At 40.5% G+C, this 22,549-nt stretch overlaps 1 protein-coding gene across 1 annotated transcript in view; it reads left to right on the plus strand.

The window, feature by feature from the left end:
- The first annotated feature begins 2,577 nt into the window (after positions 1-2,577).
- Positions 2,578-22,549, plus strand: part of CFAP43 (cilia and flagella associated protein 43) — a 3,581,735-nt gene continuing 3,561,763 nt past the window's right edge. Inside the window, exon 1 of the mRNA XM_044055952.1 lies at positions 2,578-2,691. Coding sequence (XP_043911887.1) covers positions 2,663-2,691 — 29 coding nt within the window. The 5' untranslated portion in view covers positions 2,578-2,662. The remainder of the gene's footprint in view (positions 2,692-22,549) is intronic.

Below are 22,549 nucleotides of genomic sequence, written 5' to 3' on the forward strand. Positions count from 1 at the left end.
TTATAACTAATTTGCTTAGTAAGTTTATATTAATTTGTTCCTTGAAAGAGGGTATTCTTTTGTTCTATTAGATAAAGCAGCAAATGATGCTAAAGGAAAGAGGTTCTCTCATTTTGCTCCTAAATTGCTTTCTGGTTTTGAAAACAAGACTATTAGCATCAAAGAAAGAGGGGATATGGCAGCTATTAGGGATTTCCCTAGATTTTGCATTGATATGTCCGTGGATAGTGAGATCATTAAAAGTATTATTCCTAACAACTGGAAAGTTATTATGGGCAATGGAGACTTGGTTAAGATTTTTGGAAAGACCCCTCCCCCCAGGTTTGTCTTTAAAAAAAGTAATAGTATTAAAAATGTTCTACTAAAAGATAGTACTCCATTTTTTCCATCTTCTACTACTAAGGCTAGAGGAAATTTTAAATGTCATACTTGTACTATCTGTGGATTTATTTATCAAGGGCCGTTTATTGCCCTTGAACATTTACCTTGCATTATTAGAATAACTGGTCAATATACCTGCAATACTTAGGGGTAGATTATATTGCTATTTGCTCTACATGCCCAAATTTCTATGTAGGTATGACTACAAGAACGTTGGGCACAAGAATAAAAGAACATGTTTTCGCCATAAAAAGCAACGACGAAATAAATTATTATATAAGCATTCCATTAACTTCAAAAATTTCTTGTTTGCTGTATTAGACTTGGTGTGTCAAGATAGGCAGGGAGGTAATTTTAAGAATGCAGTTGCTAAAAAAAGAGACAGAATGGTAGTTAAAATAATGTGCTGATTTCATACCAGGATTAAATAATTCCATCAACATCAAATGTTTTTTAATTGACAGAAAACTGGCTGTTTAAATGGTAGTTTTCTATTAATTAGTTAACTGAATGATTAGCTGTATAATTTTTTGTTTGTACTGATTGGTTAGGATGAGTATAAAACTAAAGGAATTGGTTTGTAGTTTTCACTCTGAAGTCTACGGATGAAAGCTGTTAATAAATGTTTTTTATGCTAAATTAATTGGTTTTCTGTGGTTCCCTCAGGCACGTACAGTGATGTTTTATTTTTTATTGTTTTTGGTTGCTACGATGGTTTATCAGGACGTTTTTCAGCTTTTTTCTTTGGAAGGCAGGAGTGGCACTGAATTGAGAAAGCTGGTGACAGTTGATGCTACACCCCAACCCCTTGTATAAAATGAGGTAAAGAGGGTTGATGATAGCGATGATGGTTAAATGAAGGTATTTTTAAGGGGTTACTGTGTTTTATGATTAGGGTTACCATCTCTGTGTTCTTTTCTTCAAACAGCAGTCCCAGTTTCAGCAAGCATGTCCTAAGGGGAAAAGAAAACATGAAAAATGATAAATGTCTTCAGACATCAGGAAAAAAAACATATTTCTTACCCTTCTCCTAGTAGTTGCATAGCTCTCAACAAATCTCAACATAATCAGGGACACTTCAAAATTATTAGTATTATTAACTTTAGACACTAGTAGAATAAGATAATATGAATTAATATACCTTTTCTGAAGTTAAAAGAAGTCTATAACTTTAATTAATGTCATTTATTAAGTGTAATTCATCACCTTTTCTCCAAAAGTCACCAGTTTTAGGAAGGATTAAGAGAAACAGAACTGAAATTTGATTGAAAATCAGGGAAAGTGGATGGTATGAGTAGTTACATAAAATACTTACTTTGTATCTGAAACACCTAAATATTATATAATACAAGAACAGAAACTGCTCAAATTCTAGATGCGCCAGCATTTAAAAAAAAACAGTAAGTCCAGTACTCTGCATTGATTGTGGGTGTGGTTTACCCTGCAAAATGTCCCCTTTTGTCACACTTTGGACATTTGAACGTGTTAGCCATATCAACAGACAATATGCACAGCAGGTCTTACTGAGAAAAAAAATATGCGTCATTGCTTACAAAAAAGTTGCAAACTACCGTGGCAAACCACAATATTGACTTTGCACCAATACCTTTCAACGTGGTGGTGATGCTGCGGTAGCGGTGTCGCCTCACAGTAAGACGCTGTCCGCTTCGATTCTCAGCTAGAGCGTCTTCTGCGTGGAGACATGCGTGAATGGGCTTACCTTTGTTGAAGGTTGTGCGCCAGGACTGGTAACTCGGCACGTAAAAATCAACTACCAATCATTAGCGGACCGGAGTTCCGCTGTGGCGATCCCTAACCGGGAAAAGCCGAAAGACGCAAACAAACCAATCTCTCAAACTCTTAACACAAGTAGTCGGACTACTGTAGTCCACCTTAAGCCTAAAATAACGTGGGGACAGATGTTCAAAATGTAAAGAGATTTCAAATATTGCTCTTATATACTAAGACAGTTTCTAAAACATCAGGTCTTGTGTTAGCATGCCTTTTTAAAGGATACAAAGTCTGAAACTGAAATGCGTGTTATTATTTAGTGACATCAAGTATTCCCGAGTCCGGCGTTACTATGGTAAGACTGCACCAATAGGCTGCAACAACAAAACAAGATCGCAGAGCGGAGTTAGAGTTACTGCTTTAGCCAATCGCAAGAATCCTAGTTGTTTCCTGGTTACCCTTGTACACAACCTAACTTGCTGTTAATAGTGAGAGATAGCTGACTACTTTCGGTTTATTGGGAATGCAGTGAAAGTTTTAAACTTGTAAGATGGAGAGGTTTGGTTCTTTTGAAGTCAGGTGAGCAAACTGAACAAATAAACAAGTACACATGTATAAAAGAGCTTTTATCTTTCACTAGTGGATTTACATCATTTTTTTAAACGTCAGATGTATTTTTGCAGTTTGATGACCGCCTGCATATCACCGAGGTGTTAAGACAAGAACTCATGCAGAATATTTCATTCATGTTTAATTCCTTATCAAGTGACGGAAATAAGGAAAAACGAATCGGAACTGAGTCCCTCTACTTCTTGTACTGTATTTCTTTTGCTGGTATTCATACCTTTCAAATGTCCCTGATTTTGTCTCAGAATTTTGCTCCGCCCCATCCTAAAAAAAAAATCAATCAGTCTTTGAGAAAATATAAAATATTATAGTCAGCATAGCAATTATTACAGATGTATTTTATGTAAGAAGTAAAAAAAAATGCGTGTTAGTTATGTCATCTATCCCTGTTAACAGTATCAACATGCTTCTCAGTTGTTATGATTTTTGCAGACTTCAAATTTTTGCATCATACTTTTTTTTTGTCTTTTCCTCATACAATTTATGGTTTTCTGGCAAAACACTGACGACCGAAGTCTAGATTTCATATCCTTAAAAAGTATGTTAATGCAAAACCTGATATTCTATCAACTTTCTAAGTTTTCATGAGCAATATTTAAAATCTGCCCCTAGTTTTGGAACCCCCCCCCCCCCACAATATTTTTGGCTTAGTCCAGATTTCTTGAACTAAGAGTTTGAGAGATGTGAATATTAATATCTAAAAAGAGTCCTTGAGTTGGGTCCTTTGTCCTAGAGTCTGAACATAAGAGGTTGATAGCCTGGCGATAATTGAGAACACTGGAACATGTACTTTTGGGAATGTCTGCGTAATTAACAACATCAATATTACACTTATGAAGCTTTTTTTTTAATCCACTTAAAAAGAGACTAGAACATCAACATGCGTTTCACATCGATAATAGAGAACACTGGACCGCACTTGTGTTTTTGCGTAGCTCTCAGAACATTACGGCAGTTACGTAACATCTAAAAGCTGCTGCATATCATCTCAGCCACAGCTCTCAACTTCTTTACTCAGTAAACAGGGGCAAAGCTAAATATAATGGGTAGAAAAGTCATCATTGTTACTCATGCTGCTCAAGTGACATTATGAGGACTATTCATAGGTTCATAGGTTCATACTAGGCTATCTGCCCGAGGGCATTTCCTTTAGTATGGGGAACAATGCCCATTGTTTTGCTGTGCCTCTCACTGAGGTAACCCCTGGGGTATATCTGCGATCTCCCATCCATTGGTCAAGATTTCTCCTGAACATGGCCAGCGAGGTGCTCTGCCTCACATGTACCGGATTTTGTTCCACAGCATAGGGAGTCTTTGGGTGATGAATCTATCCCTCCAGCACGTCCTATTAATAGCGTGTCGAGGTTTAAGTCTCCGCCCTTGTGGCTCTGATGGATCTAGATTTTTGAGGTGAAGCATATTCATCAAATCTGGGTTTGACATGGCCTTGTATGTTAGGCAAAGGTCACCTCTGAGCAGCGCGGGCAGCACTGAATAGAGCTGGAGTTCTTTCAGTCGGGCAGCATAGGACAGATTTTGAGACCCTTTATCCTTTGGTGAGGAACTTTGTGGCCTCTCCAGCTGCTGCAAGTGTCGGGTCAGATACATTCCGAATGGGGCATTGTACTCAATCATTGGTCTGATGAGTGATGAGTAAAGGGAGACTATGACCTCCCTTGATCTAGATGAGAATCCCTTCATGATAAGGTGGGCAATGTAGAAGGTCTTCCTAACTACTTTAGCTACATGGGTGTCGAATGACAGACTACTATCAACCTGGGTCCCCAGGTCCCTGATAACTTCTTCTGTGCTCAGTGGATTGCCACCTATTTGGTAGCTAGGGGTAACCTTGTTTTTCCGTATGACTATGCATTTTTGGCATTTAACTTTAGGCCGTGGCTCTGGCACCAGTTATCTGTTTCTGTGAGACCCTTCTGAAGGATATCTGTGTCAGATGTGTTTTCGTTTGCAGTCATCTGCAAACTTTGTCAGTCATAACCCTCCTGTGTTGGGATGTACTTCGAAAAAGTAGATGCCAAACAAGAGTGGGCCCAGGACTGAGCCCTGTGGGACACCACTTGTGACAGGCTTTGAGTCTGACATGGCGCCAGCAACTCTGACCCTGTGGGTTCTGTCACTCAGCCAGTTTGCAACCCATCTTGTGATGTATGGGTTAACATTTAAGCTGATGAGTTTTTCAATGATACCCGAGTGGGGTATTGTATCGAAGGCCTTAGCCAGATCGAGGTAGGCTGTATGGACTGCCTTTCCTCATCAATGGCTTTGGTGACTGTTTCAAAAGTCAACCAAGTTTAAAAGGCATGATCTGCCTTTGACAAAGCCAAACTGGGTTGGATCCAAAGTCTGCAAATTCCCTATGTCTTTATTTATGAGGTCCATTATGATCCTCTCCATGGCTTTACAGATAAGGCTTGTCAAGCTAATGGGCGGTAATTTCCAGGGTCTGTGGAGGCACCGCCTTTGTGAAGTGGGACCACAGTTGCAGTCAGAGGTAAGACTTTGATTAAACAGCTGTCCTAGCTGTGGGTTTAATTCCTCATTGAGTTCGTGGAGCACACAGCCGGGGACACCATCAGGTCCCATGGATGCTGTGTTTTTGAGATGTTTACTGAACCTGTCAGCCAGTATGTTGGCAATGTCTGTAGGATCAGTAATCTTCACATTTGTTACACATTTGAAGGGAGTTTTATGCATTCAGTATTAAGAATTTTTCTAATAATGTCACAGACAGCCAGGAGATAGTGCTCAGCAATAATGAAAAGCTTTTTACATTTAATTTAGTGGCAATAACAGTTTAAGGTGATGACGGACTTTGTGTAACCATGTCACTCGGTATTCTGGATTTGCACTTACATGTGATTCAGTGTTCTCCATTATCGTCACTCTCAGAACATTATGGCAGTTGTGTAACATTTAAGAGCTGCTGCATATCATCTCGGCCATAGCTCTCAAATTCTTTGCTCAACAAACAGGAAAAAGCTAAAAATAATGGGTGTAAAACCCATTATTATTACTCATACCTTGCAAGTGACTTTACTATGAGGAATATTCCTCATTTTGGGTCTTAAAAAAAGTCCATGTCCCTCATTGTTCCACATTTGAAGGATATACTACACATTCAGTGTTAAGAATTTTTCTAATTATTGTCATAGACAGCTGAGAGATACGCTGAGCAATAATGAAAAGCTTTTTACTTTTATCGTTATCATATTTAGTGGCAGTAACAGTTTCAGGTGATAATGGAAAACACTGGACTATGTAACCACATCACTTGGTATACTGGATTTGCATTTATGCATGGTCTAGTGTTCTCCATTATTGTACATTTTACAAACATTGAGAAGTATGAAATTCTAATGTCTGTTATTACAGACTGACTCTAAGCCTGTTATTTACCAGAAATCCACAAATTTCTGGAGGGACAAGGAACTAGAAAGTTCTGATGTCTTGACTTTAACTGTAATTTTTAGTGGTTTACCAGAAAATCAAACACTTTATGAGGTGCAGGTTAAAATATGAGGCAAAATTAAGGTTATTCTGCAAAATTGCATAGCCACAGAAATGTTTTATGTTAGCATTTTAAGTGAAGGATTGCTTAGCATCAACTACCGACTTTTAACTTGTTGGCTTGAGTTTTGTCTGACATGACTTTTTATAAAATGCTGTTTGTGCTAAGGTTTAGTATGCAACAGCAACACCTGTTAAATTATTTAAAATGGCAAAGTGACCAGACTTGCAACATACTACTGTATCTATTATACTTTATTGCAGGAAATGTATATTGCCAAGCAGTTATACTGTCTGAGTTATTTTAATTTTGTTATAACATAGCTAGAAAAAAAAAGTCTTTGCTTCTCATGAACTGTGTCGTGCCTAGGATCAATGCACACTTGATCAAGATGGCTACAAAGAAAAGCAAGCAGTGTCCAGCTTATATACTCTTTTAAATAGCAGTAGGTGTTATGGTACTTATGTATTATTGCAACCAGATTTCAGTAGTAGCATAAATCGTAATGTTTGTGCGAAACGAGGTCTGCTATACTAAGAAGAAGTGTGTAAAATGTTCAGTACTATTCTATCTGATTGTTTTTTACATGGGAAGAGGAATAACGTGCAAGTTCCTCTTCACGGATAACGTCCTTTCCCGACTTATAAACACAACTTCTACTTCTTAGTCATCGTTACTGTTTGAACTTGTGCAACTCACCGCATTCCCTGCAAGACAACTGGGCCATTTGAAATCTGTTTATGTTTACACATTGTAATGTGATTGTTACATTTGGGAGATCTGTGTGTGAATCATTCAGCATTTAGAGCACCTCTGCTGCTGTAAGTGGCTGCTGCCAGTAAACAACTTCAGATGAACAGGACAGTCTGTGTGAAGCAGAATAACGTTTAACACCCCTGGCACAGGAGTCCCTCTGGGGAGAAAGGCAGCTGTGCCTGAGGAATCAGTGCCCCCTTACTCAGTGTTTGTTGCAGGTACCTTTGGTTTTCATACTTACTGGTCCTGAACACTCAGACATTTAGTATATTCTTGAGTAACTTCCTTTGCTGAGGTTGTAATCAGCAAGGCAGGATTTGTGATGCAGCATAGCACGGTGGATTTCACCGAAAAAAAATGACACACCACTCAGGAGTAGAAAATTGGGCTGTTATTCCTGTCCCTGTCACAAACCCTCAGTGAAACATTACTACTTACTTGCATACACACCCCTTTCAAGCTTAAGAAACCTCTTTTTGTACCAACAATAACGGTTTGTGTGACTTCTGAAATCTGGTTGCGATAATACGTAAGTACCAGTGTTATTTTTTAGTGTCTTTGTGGTTTGCATGTCTGATTTTTGTTCCATGTCATCTTTGCATCAGTTGATATGTCTGTATTTTATTTCTTCATTTCTGCACCTGGAGACTCACAAAAAGTCCTTGTTATTTCCTTTTAAAATATTAAATGTCTTGACAGCTTCCTTCTTTGTATGCTCCAGTTTGTCATAACAGGATGCCATTTTACTGTTTAAGCCCACAACTGATTTCACAAACAAGCTAAACTAGATATGTTTTATATTTTTTCTGTGAACCGGCTCTAAACCACATGTATTCACAAATAAGCTAAACTAAGCATGTTTTATATTTTTCTTGCGAAATTGCTCTAACAGGTGTCTAACTGACACACAGTTGCTGTGCTAAGCACGTTATACTTTCCATATCTATTTTTACCTTTGCATTTCAAGCCTTACATGTTACAACAACAAGCAGCTGTCAAACTATGCTAATGCCATCATATTTTAAGCCGTATGCAGCCACATAGCTGTGGTCCAGTAGACCAAAACTATGGGGCAAAAATCTGACATTCTGAAAATCTCGACAGTTGGGAGGTATGAGTGGCAGGGTCAAATAAAACAGTTTGTTGTAGTACAGATCTAAAAATGACAATATTCACAGTGATACAATCTGTCAAGGACATTGTTATAAAAACATTCAGTATATGGCAGGCAATACCTGAATTATTAAATATAATAATTTTGTGAATTAAATATGTACATTAAAATGGTATCACCCAGACTTTTGTTAAAATCCATCTTGAAGCAGCAGCCAGCACCAGTATATTTGCAAAGAAGCAACATGGTAAAATGTGAGCGTAGAAAAGAAAGTAACAGACAAGGAAAAAAGTATGAACTTTGTCTCTCAAAATAAATGCCATTGGAGGAAACTGTAAGTATGATACACTATATTTGAAATCTGAGATCTGTTTCCACTTCCATTGACATACAGACATAAAACCCTGGCTACAACCCAGATGATCTGAGTAGGATTAGCCTCTCAGGAACTTGATTGAGCTATCAAGAGGGAAGAGGGGAGTGATGCACCTTTGCTGATGTGCCTTTGTTTAGGGGGGGGGTGCAGGGAAGCATGTCCCTTGAGTTCATTTCTGTAGTAAAGTCACAAATGGCAATCACAGACAACCTAGTAATGCTAATTTCAATGGTGTGGGGGTTGGCACAGTCTTGAGGGAAGGGAGTGACTTCTCTTTTCTAATGTCCATTGCATGCTGAACCCAGAGGCAGCTGATTGGGTATGGGCAGTGGGGTTGGGGAGTAAAAATCCATATCCTCATGGATGATTGTGCCAGTGTCTACTGCTTGGCTATTGACCAGTTAGGTATGACTAGGCTATAGGGCTTTCACCTATTGGGAAACGGATGGGCCTATAGCATAAGCAGAGGGGGAGGCTCGATGTTCATAATGAAAAGATAAAAGAGAAAGGGAAAAAAAGATGAGATTGCACCTAGATTATTAGGCAGTACCTTAAAGATTCGGAGACTTGTAAATTGGGTGAGTTTTGACATTTGTGATATGGAAAACCAGATCAGTGTGGCCTGAGCAGTCAGGTGAGAGGTTTGTAGTACAATAGTCAGGAGTTTAGTTCATAGGTTGATACTAGGCTATCTGCCCTAGGGCATTTACAAGCCTAGCCAGAGTGTGTTTGGCTTTCGCCACCCTTCTTAGATTAGTTGACTGTGCCTCTGTATAGGTCACAGAAGATAGCCCATTTAAGGTTAGTTTACCGTGCCTCTGTCTAGCAGTGACACAGAAGAGATCCCAGCGGTAAATTTACGATCTCCCATCCAAACTTCAAGATTATTCTTGAAGAGGGTCATTGAGGGGCTCCATCTGACATGGATTGGGATTTTGTTCCAGAGTGAGGGGAGCCTCTGGGATATGAATCTGTCCCTCCAGCATGTCCTATTTATTTCTGTGCTGAGGTTTAAGTCACTGGAGCGTGTAGTTCTGATGGATTTGGATTTCTTGAGGTGGAGCATGTCCATTAATTCTGGGTTGGACATGGCTTTATACGTCAGGCACAGATCGCCTCTGAGTAGGCGGTAAGCAACTGAGTAGAGCTGGAGTTTCTTTAGCCTAACTGCGTAGGGCATCTGTTTGAGTCCCTTGATCCTCTTGGTGAGGTACTTTTGGGGTCTTTCTAGTTGTAGCATGTGTCGGGTAAGGTACATCCCAAATGGGGCATTGTATTCAATTATGGGCCTGATGAGTGATGAGTAGAGGGACACAATGACCTCTCTTGATCTAGATGTGAACCCCTTCGTGATAAGGTGGGCTATATAGAATGTCTTTCTAACCACTTTGGCAATATGATTGTCAAAGGAGAGATTGCAATCTACTTGGGTCCCCAAATCCCTAATTACTTCTTCCGTACTTAATGGATTACCACCTATGTGGTAATTTGTGGGCACTTTGTTTTTCCCAAATGGGATGACTATGCACTTTTTGGCATTTAGCTTTAGGCCATGGCTCTGGCACCAGTTATCTGTCTCTGTGAGACCTTTTTGGAGGATGCTTGTGTCAGCCGGAGAGTCGATTATGGCCCCCAGTTTGCAGTCATCTGCAAACTTTGTCAGCCATAGTCCTCCTGTGTTAGCCTGTACCTCAGAGAAATATATACCGAACAAGAGAGGTCCCAGGACTGAGCCTTGTGGGATGCCACTTGTAATTGGTTTAGAGTCTGACATGGCACTTGCAATTCTGACCATGTGGGTTCTATCCCTTAGCCAGTTTGCAACTCATCTTGTGACATAGGGGTTGATATTTAAGCTGGTGAGCTTATTTATGATGCCCGAGTGGGGTATTGTGTTGAAGGCTTTTGCAAGGTCAAGGTAGGCTGTGTGGACTACCTTCCCTTCGTCTATGGCCTTGGTGACTGTTTCAAAGAAACTGACCAGGTTCAAGAGGCAAGATCTGCCCTTAACAAAGCCGAATTGGGTAGGATCCAGTGTTTGGAGGTTCCCAATGTCTTTGTTTATGAGTTCCATGATGATACGCTTCATAGCTTTGCAGACCAGGCTAGTTAGGCTTATAGGGCGATAGTTTCCGGGGTCCGTTGTGGCATCACCTTTATGGAGTGGGACCACTGTTGCTGTATGCCATTCTTTGGGTACATATCCTGTTGTAAGGCTGAGACTGAACAGTGATTTTAAGTGAGGGTTCAGTTCTTCTTGGAGCTCATGTAAAACACAGCCTGGGACACCGTCCGGTCCCATTGATGCTGTGTTTTTTGCTTTGGAGAGGGCAGCTCTCACCTGTGCATCTGTGATGTCAGGGAGGCTACACTCTGTTGGGATAGTCATTTGCTCATGTGGGGGTTTTAGAAGGTATTCTTTTAAAGGTCTTGTTAAAGTATGTACATATGTATTTATTCATTTGTTTATTTAGAAAGTTAGTTAATATTTGGTAACTAGGTAAATACAGTGGTCCAATGACCCTTTTCAGCCATGATCTTGACCACAGAATCAAAATAAGGCATTATTACACTAAATAAGCTCACATCGGGTACAAAAATCAAAAGTTATGTGCATCAAATGTACAGGCTTCCCATCCATGTGAAGCTGAGTTTGTCTATTACCCAGTTAAGTGCAACCTAGATCAGTGGATGGAGAATAGGAAATTTACACTGGGCCTGGCACCTGTGTCCTTAATGGACAGAAGTAGCTTATAAATGCCTGGCTGTCAGTGTCCTGTTTGGATACAGGACATCATTATTCTTTTAGAAAAAACATGGCTAGGTTTAGAAAGGCCCTCCGGGGTCTTTAGTAACAATCTGTGAATCAAATGCAAACACAGAATACATCCAAATACATCAAGACACATGAAACAAAGTAGGAAGGAGTAAAATTTGCTGAAGGCAAAAGACATGTTTATGATTGTATATTGAAAGGATGATGTATAACTTTATGATATACAAAAAGGGAAAGTGAGTAAAGATATGTTGGAGATGAAGGTGCGAAAGTAAAAAAGGGAGAAGGTATAACAGCAGTTAAGTAAGTTAGTAGTAGAAAAGTAATACTTAACAAGAGAGAGAAATTGGAGCAAAGGGAGAGGATGCGGCAATGTAATAGGCAAGTTCAAATAAAACTAAGCTGAAGAGTTTTAGAAAAGTTTTTTAGTAAAGTAGGTTGTTGAGGTAGAAGGAAAGGATGATGGGTGAGGAAAAGTGGGATCAAAATATGAAAATTAATCCATAATTGTCAAGAAGTGACTTTAACAGCAGTCCTTGAATTATTTTAAGGGTTTTGTGAAAGTCCATACATATTAAGTTAAGAAAGTTCAGTTACAGATTTGCTGTTCTGAACTGTTTGGAAGTTTCTAGAAGGCCAGTGCTTGCTTGGGCTAAAGGGAAGTCTCTGTGTTCACCAGTGGGAGTGGTAAACACTGAACAGCCTGCCTGTCCCTGGAGGAGTGGTTACTACCTAGAAGCTGTAGTTTTATTGGCCATTTTGGGTAATTTCTAAACTCCTTGATCTCTCTCTCTTAAAACCCGACTGCCATGTGGTTTTGGCGTCTTTTCAGGCTTGCTAGTTGTTGCTGAAACACCTACCAAGGGGAGAAAATGCTGAGAGAAGAAAAGGAGCCACTTTTGTGATTTTAGTATTTTCTTCTGATTTTTTGCTAAGTTTTACTGCTTTGCCGCCTACTTTTTGGCATTTTCCGGCTTGCTAAAGTTTATATCTGTAACAGTAACAGTACTTGGAACCCATCTAGAGCCTGTTTACTGCATTTCCTGTGTTGCACTTAATTTAAAATCGTTTTTTTCTCTAAAAACTGCATTTTAACTGATTTTGGCCTAGCACTCAAGTGTGGGGTCATTTATTGCACTGTTGTGATTATTTTGTTGCTTGTGTATCTCTGCTAACTTTAAAATACAAAAAAAAAAAAAAAAAATCTTGCTTTTTTCCCACTTTCTGAAAGTTAAGAAAGTTCAGTTACAGATTTGCTGTTCTGAACTGTTTGGAAGTTTCTAGAAGGCCAGTGCTTGCTTGGGCTAAAGGGAAGTCTCTGTGTTCATCAGTGGGAGTGGTAAACACTGAACAGCCTTCCTGTTCCTGGAGGAGTGGTTACTACCTAGAAGCTGTAGTTTTATTGGCCATTTTGGGTAATTTCTAAACTCCTTGATCTCTCTCTCTCTTAAAACCCTACAACTCTCTTTTTGGGCGGTTTTGCGCACTGAGCAGCATTGGGCAATGCCGCCTAAACAGGTTTAAACTATTCCAGGCTCCACAAAGTCTGCTCTTCACTTTTTCCCTTAGAACTGTTCAAACTCTCAAAGTAATCACTCTATTCTCTTTCTAAAGCCCTGCACTTGCTCAGCTCTTATAAGGAAACACTAACTAACTAAAGCACTACATCCTTCTTGACTTCTCATAAGATTTAGGCTCCTGATTGGTCCTTCCTGATCAAGCGAAAAATCAGTTTCCTTCCCCTAATCTGATCAGTAAAAATCCAGTTCCCTATACTAATCTGGTATGTCCAAGGGTCAGTTTCAAGGTTACTCTCCCGTCCAGCTGGTGAATCTGGGAATTTTGAGGCAATGTTACAATTGCCTTATGTACACAGACAACCCTCTCCTCCTTCCAACAAACTCTAATGCATGTAAGAGATGCAGTTACACAGCCAAACTGGAGGCAGAGCTCTCTCAACCCAAAACTGGCACAGTCAGTCAGGAGGAAAAGGTAACCACCCGCACCACAAATCCAGTCTCACACAGACCTATTGCATCTGCATACCCAACACATAAACACACAAAAACATACTCGGAGGCTCTAAATAAAAATCTGCCTAAACAGCAAAGACCTCCTAAGCAGATATCCAAGCAACAGCCACCCTTCAACAATACCCACGGATCACATATCTCAGAAAATCAGTGTGCCTCACAGTCACAGCCCTTGAGGCCAAACTACACACCAAATACACTTGTTATAGGGGACTCTGTTGTCCGGCACACTGACGTCCCGCTCACCAGACTGAACAAAGAGAAGGTCACTGTAAGCTGCCTGTCGGGTGCCAGGATCCGCCACATAACGCAAGCACTCAGGTCACTCCAAAGCAAGTACAAGTATGACTCCATCATTGTCCATGCTGGTGTGAATGACCTGAGACGTACCTCCCTGGACTACATGAAAAGAGACATAGAGGAGCTCTCTAACCATGTAGCCCAGGCTGGTATGACCCTGACCTTGAGTAGCATATTGCCCTCACCAAGAATGATGCCACAGTATAAAGACAAAGTGATCAGTTTCAACAATTGGCTAAAGTATTGGTGTCATTCAAAGGGGATCCAGTATCTGTCAGCCTGGGATAACATGCTCGACAAGCTACGTTGCTTCGCTAGGGACAGCTTGCACCTGTCACCCTTAGGCTTTCGTATACTGGCCAAGGCTCTTGCCACCCCCATAGTGCCTTTTTTAGGCAAGGCTCAAAGGACAAACCCACCTCCATAGACAACCCAAGGATAAAAAAAATTAAAGGTAATGCTACTCAATGCCAGAAGTCTAAACCTCAAGATGCACGCACTCGAGGCTCTCCTCAGCATGGAGAAAATCGATGTCTGTGCAGTAACAGAAACCTGGTTCAAGGCTCCTGAGAGCACCCCAGCACTGCCAGGTTATAACTCATACCATGCGTTTCGACCCCAAAACTCGGACCGAAGCACAAAAGGAGGGGGAGTATCTATATTCATCAAAGATACCTACACCTCCAGGTTGGTGGCACTGCACGAAGCATCGGAAGCCATCCATGTGCAACTAACAATGGGCAAAACTGCCTTTCAGTTTGTAGCCTGCTACAAAACACCCTCCTTATTACAGGAACCCCACTTGCCATTCCTGAGAACACTGGAGAATATGAAGGTCACTCCAAACACTATGTTATTGGGTGACTTCAACTACCCAAACATTGACTGGGAAAACTACTCAAGCCCAAACACCCTCGCCCAACGGTTCCTTGAATTTATAAACTCTAACACAATGGAACAACTGGTCACCACTCCCACAAGAGGGAACAACATATTGGACCTGGTCATCACCAACATGGGGACTCTATGTTACACACCAGAGGTAAACCCCTCATTGGTAAGATCAGACCATAAACAAATTTCCCTGGGCATCCATATCCCGTCCCCACCCCCAGCCAAGGAAATCACTGTAAAGAATTTCTCAAAAGCCAACTTTGCACTTCTCAAGACTGAGATGGAATCCTTCAAAGCCCCTGGGCCAGAGGATAATACAGCCCAATCCGCAGAATCCTTTACAAATGCATTCTATGAGCACCTGCAGGTATGCATGAATCGTGCTATCCCAAATAAAACCAAGACTCACTCCTCCAAAAACAGGAGACCAGTCTGGTGGACCCCGGCCATAAATAAGCTATACAACAGAAGAAGGAAGCTACTACATGACAGAGCAAAATCCCATAAAGGGAAGGCATCTCTGATCAGTATTAGCAAGAAACTTCGTTCTCTCATAAAATTATCAAAAGCCAGTTTCGAAAGAAAAATTGTCCTAGACACTAAAGATAATCACAAGGCCTTCTTTAGTTATGTCAGGAACATGGGCGGAAACACCCAGATATGCTCTGAATTGTTGCATAATGGTACAAAATATACCGAACCTACAGACATAGCCAACATCCTGGCAGACAGATTCAGCGCAGACTTCCCCCCCCCTCCCCCCCCAAAAGAGCAAATGCCTATCCCAACTGAATGTAACCTCCCTGACATCACAGATGCAGAGGTGAAAGCTGCCCTCTCCAAAGCAAAAAACACAGCATCTATGGGACAAGACGGTGTCCCAGGCTGTGTCTTACATGAGCTCCAAGAAGAACTGAACCCTCACATTAAGTCACTGTTCAAACTTAGCCTTACTACAGGATATGTATCCAAAGAATGGCGTACAGCTACAGTGGTCCCACTCCACAAAGGTGGTGCCACAACGGACCCCAGAAACTATCGCCCCATAAGCCTGACTAGTCTGGTCTGTAAAGCTATGGAGCGTATTATCATGGAACTCATAAACAAAGACAATGGGAACCTCCAAACACTGGACCCTACCCAATTTGGCTTTAAGGACAGATCTTGCCTCTTAAATCTAGTTGATTTCTTTGAAACAGTTACCAAAGCCATAGATGAGGGCAAGGTAGTCCACACAGCCTACCTGGACCTTGCAAAAGCCTTAGACACAATACCCCACTCGGGCATCATAAATAAGCTTACAAGCTTAAATATCAACCCCTATACCACAAGATGGGTTGCAAACTGGCTCAGAGATAGAACCCACATGGTCAGAATCGCAGGTGCCATGTCCGAATCCAAACCAGTTACAAGTGACATCCCACAGGGCTCAGTTCTGGGACCTCTCTTGTTCAGTATATACTTCTCTGAGGTTCAGGCTAACACAGGGGGATTATGGCTGACAAAGTTTGCAGATGACTGCAAACTGGGGACCATAATCGAATCTCCAGCTGACACAAGCATCCTCCAAAAGGGTCTCACAGAGACAGATGCTTGGTGCCAGAGCCACGGCCTCAAACTAAATGCTAAAAAGTGCATAGTCATCCCCTTTGGGAAAAACAAGGTGCCCACAAATTACCACATAGGTGGTAATCCATTAAGTACGGAAGAAGTAATTAGAGATTTGGGGACAAACGTAGATAGTAATCTCTCCTTTGATAATCACGTTGCCAAAGTGGTTAGAAAGACCTTCTATATAGCCCACCTTATTACGAAAGGGTTCGCATCTAGGTCAAGAGAGGTCATTGTGCCCCTCTACTCGTCACTCATCAGGCCCATAATTGAGTACAATGCCCCTTTTGGGATGTACCTTACCCAACACCTGCAGCAACTGGAAAGACCCCAAAAGTACCTCACCAAAAGGATCATGGACTACAAACAGATGTCCTATGCAGCTCGACTAAAGAAACTCCAGCTCTACTTAGTTGCTTACCGCCTACTCAGAGGTGATCTATGCCTGACGTACAAAGCCATGTCAAACCCAGAATTAATGGACATGCTCCACCTCAAAAAATCCAAGTCCCTTAGAGCTACATGATCCAGGGACCTAAACCTCAGCACAAAAATAAATAGGACATGCTGGAGGGACAGATTCATTTCCCAGAGGCTCCCCTCACTCTGGAATAGAATCCCAATTCATGTTCGACATAGCCCCTCGCTGACTCTCTTCAAGCGAAATCTGGACGCGTGGATGGGAGATCGCAAATTCACCCCTGGCATCTCTTCTGTGTCCCTGCTAGACAGAGGCACAGTAAACTAATCTTAAAAGGGTACCTTCTGTGTCCTACGTTAAAGAGGCACAGTAGGCTAATCTAATAGGGAAGCGGAAGCCAAATACACTCTGGCTAGGCTTATAAATGCCCTAGGGCAGATAGCCTAGTATCTACCTATGAACCTATGGTTATGCTTGATTTCATGTGGAATTTTGTTCCAGTGTGTTGTAACTAATTTGGAAAATGCTTTTCCAGCAGAAGCCAAACTTTATGGGGATGTGAGTTGAAGCGTGTCCACTGTTTTCCACAGAGAATAAAATGGGTCTCGAAAGTTAAGGCATTTGCCTATTGGCAGGCATTAGTGGTTATTAAGAGGTTTGTGAATAACAGTATTGAGAAGAAAAGCGGCCCTGTATTGAACAGGAAGCCATTTAGCCTTATTGATACTGATATAGTGGTGCTGTGTGTAAGGACTAAGGTGTAGAATGCTGATAGATGTCATTCTGAGGTTTCTATATGTGTAGTTGTTGTCCCCCCCCATCTATCTATTTATTTATTTATTTATTTGTTTTGCAGAGTGGAGGGATGTACGGAGCACATAATCAAGCTTAGGCAATATGACACAATTAGGAATGGTTTGCCTAGTTACTTTTGTGAATGTGTTTGATATTTTGTAGGCTGCTTTAAGCTGAGCAAGAACTATTTGCCTTTATTTCTCAACATTTGTGCCAAGTGAAAGAGTTTAATTCAGAGGGCGGCCACGGTGGTGCAGTGGTTAGCATTGCCGCCTCACAGCAAGAGGTTCTCCAGTTCGATCCTCGGCTGGGGTGCCTTCTGTGCGGAGTCTGCATGTCCTCCTGTGGTCAAGGTTTCCTCCGGGTGCTTCGGTTTCCTCCCACATCCCAAAGACATGCTGCAGGTGGATTGGACACTCTAAATTGGCCCTAGGTGTGCGTGTGAGTGTGCCTTCTGTGGAAGGTTGGGCGCCGGGCTGGCAATTCGACACCGTAAAACTCCACTGCCAATTAATGTGCGGACAAGGTGATCCGCTGTGGCAACCCCTAACCGGGAAAAAGCTGAAAGAAGAAGAAGAAGAAAGAGTTTAATTCAGAACAAAGTCAAATATATTTTTACTGTGTTACTGTAGGGATTAAATTGTTTCTAGGACTAATAATATACTTAGGTTGCATCTGTGAGGGCTTTGTAGTAATTTTAAATAAAATATTTATTTATTTATTTATTTATTTTACATTTGTTGACCGGGCTAGTCTAGCTGGACATATATCCGTTTTCAGTAGAGGCCCGGGGAGAAAAGCTCCAATTACATGAAGTAAGAAAACATTTCCGCAAAAAACAAAGCAAAATACAATGGTAGGCTTGTGTCAGAATTGAACAAAAAAAAACAACTAGCAAACACAAGGCAAGTTAACCAAAAATAGCTGGTTAACAATACAAATGTCAGGAATGCAGCATACTAAAGTTAGAATAATAAAAACTTATAAGAAAATAACAAGATGGTCAAACATGCAGATGGAAAATAAAACAAATTGTTTAAAAAGAATATAAAAGAAGTAGCTGGCATCAATTAGTTATATTATTTAGAGGGACAGTTAGGGGATAGTGAGGGGAGGTAGTAGTAAGGGAGAAGTAATTTCAGTCGGGTTTAGTACAAGGACATAGCCACTGAGTTTTAAGATATTCTTTGATGTGTTTTTGAATAGGGGTGGAGTCTAGGTTAGTTATTTCTTGTGGGAGTTGATTCCAGATTTTCCCAACAGAGTTTGCAAATAATGAGTCACCAGCTTTATTGTATGATTTAGTAGAGGCTACTAGAAGTTTATTAGCAGAGCAAAGAGTAGCTAGGTTCTTATAAGGTGAGATAAGTTTTGTAAGGCTTGGGGTAGCTTCTGGGTAGTGAAGAGACTTATGAGCGATAAGTAGTTGCTGATAGAGTAAGTGGTTATTTAGTTCTAACCAATCGAGTTGCATGAGGTTGAGACAATGGTGAGTTCTAAAGGGAGTAGCAGAAATGAATCTAGATATACTATTATAACAGGTAGAGAGTTTGGTCAAGTTATTCTTTGATAAGTTAGTATATATAGCAGTGGCATAGAAAAGGGTAGAGATCAGGTGGGTCTGGGCAATGGTCTTTCTAGCTGCTGGGGTAAGAAAGGGTTTAATTCTGTAGAGAGTACCTATTTTTTGTTAACTGATTTAATGGTGTTGTTAATATGGTCATCAAAATTAAGACGGTTATCAATAGTTACACCTAGTAGGCAGTGGTCATGTCTGGGTTAATACAGGTAGCATTATTAGAGGAGATGGTAAAGAAAGGTGTGGAAGATTTAAGTCGGAGTGAAGAGAAGCAGTTTTGTTTTGACATTAAGAAGAAGGAGTGTTCCATAAACTATTTTTCTACATCGTGGAAGACTGTTTGGGTGAGGGACTGGAGGAGGACACATTATTAGCAGAACAGATTAAAGTTGAGTCATCAGCATACTGAATGCAGATGGCTTGGGGTATATTCACGTAGGTCATTTATAAATAAAGAAAAAGGGGACCTAAAATAGAGCCTTGAGGAACTCCAATGTTTACTGGTAGTAAGGAAGAAAGGTTGTTTTCCCATAGCACTGCTTGTTGCCTGTTTTGGAGATAACTCCGAAACCATTGAAGAGCTTGTGAGCCAAGAGAGTATTGATTTAGTTTATCAAGAAGTATGTTATGGTTAACCATGTCGAAAGCTTTTGACAAGTCTAGAAATAAAGCAGAGGAAAAAAGATTATTGTTTTTGTTGTTATTTATGGTGTCTGTGAAAGAGAGGAGGGCAGTTGTAGTGCTGTGGGAAGGTCTGAAACCATGTTGACAATTGGCTAGTAATCTGTTTTGTAGAAGATAGTTGAGAAATTGTTTGTGTATGCATCTTTCCATAATCTTTGCTAATGGGGATAGTAATGGTGGATGTTTAGTGTTCATTGTGAGTCTGTTGTCAAGGATCCAATTCCACAGCAGTTTAAAGCCATTTTGTAGACCAATGCTAGTATTTTTGGAAAGAAACTGCATTTGAGATGACATTGTCATCTGTAAAAGAGTTTTGTCCAGGTTGGGAAAGAGCCATGGAAAGTCATTGATGTACAAGGAGAATAGGAATGGCCCCAATATGGAACCCTGAGGTTTGCCCACACTGCTAGGTACAGAGCAGAAGTTGTTCCTTGCAAGCATGTATTGTGAAAGCTGTTTTACTGAGATCTTTATCAAACCAAGTACAGACATCAGTGGACAATCTGCACTCATTTAGTTTTGTCAACAGAAAAGATTGATCCACACACTCAAATGCCCTTTTGAGGTCAACGAATAATGCTCCAGTTATCTATCCTTTCTCTGTGGTTAATATCATTTGTGAGTGTCAGCATGGCTGCGGTGGTACTGCGTTTGGACCCAAAAATATGTCGTCATATTTCTGCCTGAAAGTATATTATACTGTGTTAGAATCATTTGTGAACAGATATTAGATTTTCTATCAATAATTTAAGCAAGAAGGTCCAAGTTGGCTATTGGAGTGGATGTTTGTGTTAGCAGGATAAAAGTGACCATTTTCAGTAAATTCAAAATTTTGCAGTCAAAGTAATACTGTAGATGAAGGTCAATGTGGAAGTGAGAAGTTCTCCACTTTGTTTGAGAATGTGGGTGAATAGTGTAGAATGCACTATTAAGAGTGTGGTGATATTTTGCTAAGATTCTCCATGACCCATGTCTTGGTAATTGTTTTGAAATTCAACAGGAAATATTCAAGATATTCATGTAGTGGTATACCAGGAGAGGTGGGGAGAGAGATTTGCTTTGTTGTGGTTTGGGAGGGTTAGTTATGTTTTACTTAATCCCATTTACTGTTTTGAGAGAGAGCCTGTGTTTTTACTTCAGTCTGAAATTGTCTAGCACTACTTAGTGAATTTGATTGCAGGTTTCTGCAGTAGGTGGATTTTGCCTTGTTGATTGCAGTTCTGTCTTGCTTTCTAAGTAGTTTGTAATAATCAAGTCTTTTCTAAGTTCTGTGAACATTGTTTTCACATACATCTTGCCCCAATCCCTGTCTTTGAAGAGGTGTGCAGTCTGAGTTCCAGTAATCTCACACTGTAGATAGACAGACAGACAGAAACAGCAAACGTGCATGCACAAGTCCCTACTAAAACAAAAGGCCATTAGCTCATTGATGTACAAGGATAATAGGACTGGTCCCAGTATGGAACATTGAGGTATGCTCACACTGCTAGGTACAGGGCAGAGGTTGCTCATTGCAAACATTTATTGTGAAAGATGTCTTACTGAGATAATTATTTGCAAACATTTATTGTGAAAGATCTCTTACTGAGATAATTATCGAACCAAGCACAGATGTCACTGAAAAATCTGCACTCATTTAGTTTTGTAAATAACAAAGAAAGATTCACACTCTCAAAGGCCTTTTGACATCTGAATAATGCTGCAGTTATTCACACTTTCTTGTTATTAGTGTAAATGTCATTTGTGAGTACGAGGATGGCTGTGGTGGTACTGTATTACAGCCTAAAACTATGTTGCCTTATGTTTGTCTAACAGCATATCATACTGAATTAGGAAATCTAACTTCTGCTCATAAATGATTTTGTCAAGAATTTTGGCAAGAGTGCCCAAGTTGGCCGTTGATCTATAGTTTTCATGCAGAGATAAGTTCTCTACTTAGTTTGAGAATAAGTAGGTGAATAGTGTAGAGATATTTTGCTGAGATGTTTCTTGAAATATTTATTGGGAATTGCTTTAAAATGGAATAGAAGGGTGTTCAATATATTCAGGAACTGGTTTGCTGGGATACATGGGGAAGGGAGATGAGAGTTGTAAATTTTCTGTGTTGTGGTTTGGGAAGATTAGTTATGTTTTGTTTAAACCTATTCACTTTTTCTAGAGTTTAACATTGTTTGTAGGATAGTTAGATTTTTGCTTTCTTGACAGCAGTACTGGCTTGCTTTCTAAATACTTTGTAATAAGCAAGTCTGACTAAATTCTGCGAGCATTGTTTTCACATACACCATGCCCAGTCCCTGACTTTGAAGAGGTGAGCAATCTGTTCTGAGTAATCCCACAAAATGGACACACAGAGAAAAACAGCAAAAGTACAGTTGTGTAAATTCTTGCTATAACAGTAGATGTCCTTCTCTTCACTGTTGCAGTATTCCTTGCAGTAGTGATCCCTGGCCTAGGGCAGCCCACGTTCCGGTTAGTATACCAAAGCCTTAGGTTGTAATAGGGAAGTTGTATTTCACACATATGCTCCCTGCGCATGGCGTAGGGCATAAAGGTGACATACAGACGTACATCCTCAGAACTGAAAAGCCACAGGAGAAACAGTCCAAGGAAAAAAAGAGGAAAATGATCATCCAGAAGGCGAAATAAACAGAGGGAGGAGGGAGGGAGTGAATATTGTAACAGTGAAGAGAAAGACATCTACTGTTATGGTATAATTTTAAATAACTGTACTATATCCTTCTATATCAGTGTTGCAGTAGTCCTTACAGTAGGGAGAGTAGAACAGCTCAAGAGGAAAGGTGGCAGGAGAAAGGTCCAGCACAGCCTTCAAGAAATCCATGCAGGATAGCCCTGGCAAATCCAGATGTAGCCCTGGAAACCATATCCATCTTATAGTGCTTGGTAAAAATATGCATAGATGTCCAAGTAGCTGCCTCAAGGAT

Source organism: Protopterus annectens, chromosome 14.part0 (assembly GCF_019279795.1).
Source record: "Protopterus annectens isolate FY-2018-M chromosome 14.part0, PAN1.0, whole genome shotgun sequence".
NCBI lineage: Eukaryota > Metazoa > Chordata > Ceratodontiformes > Protopteridae > Protopterus > Protopterus annectens.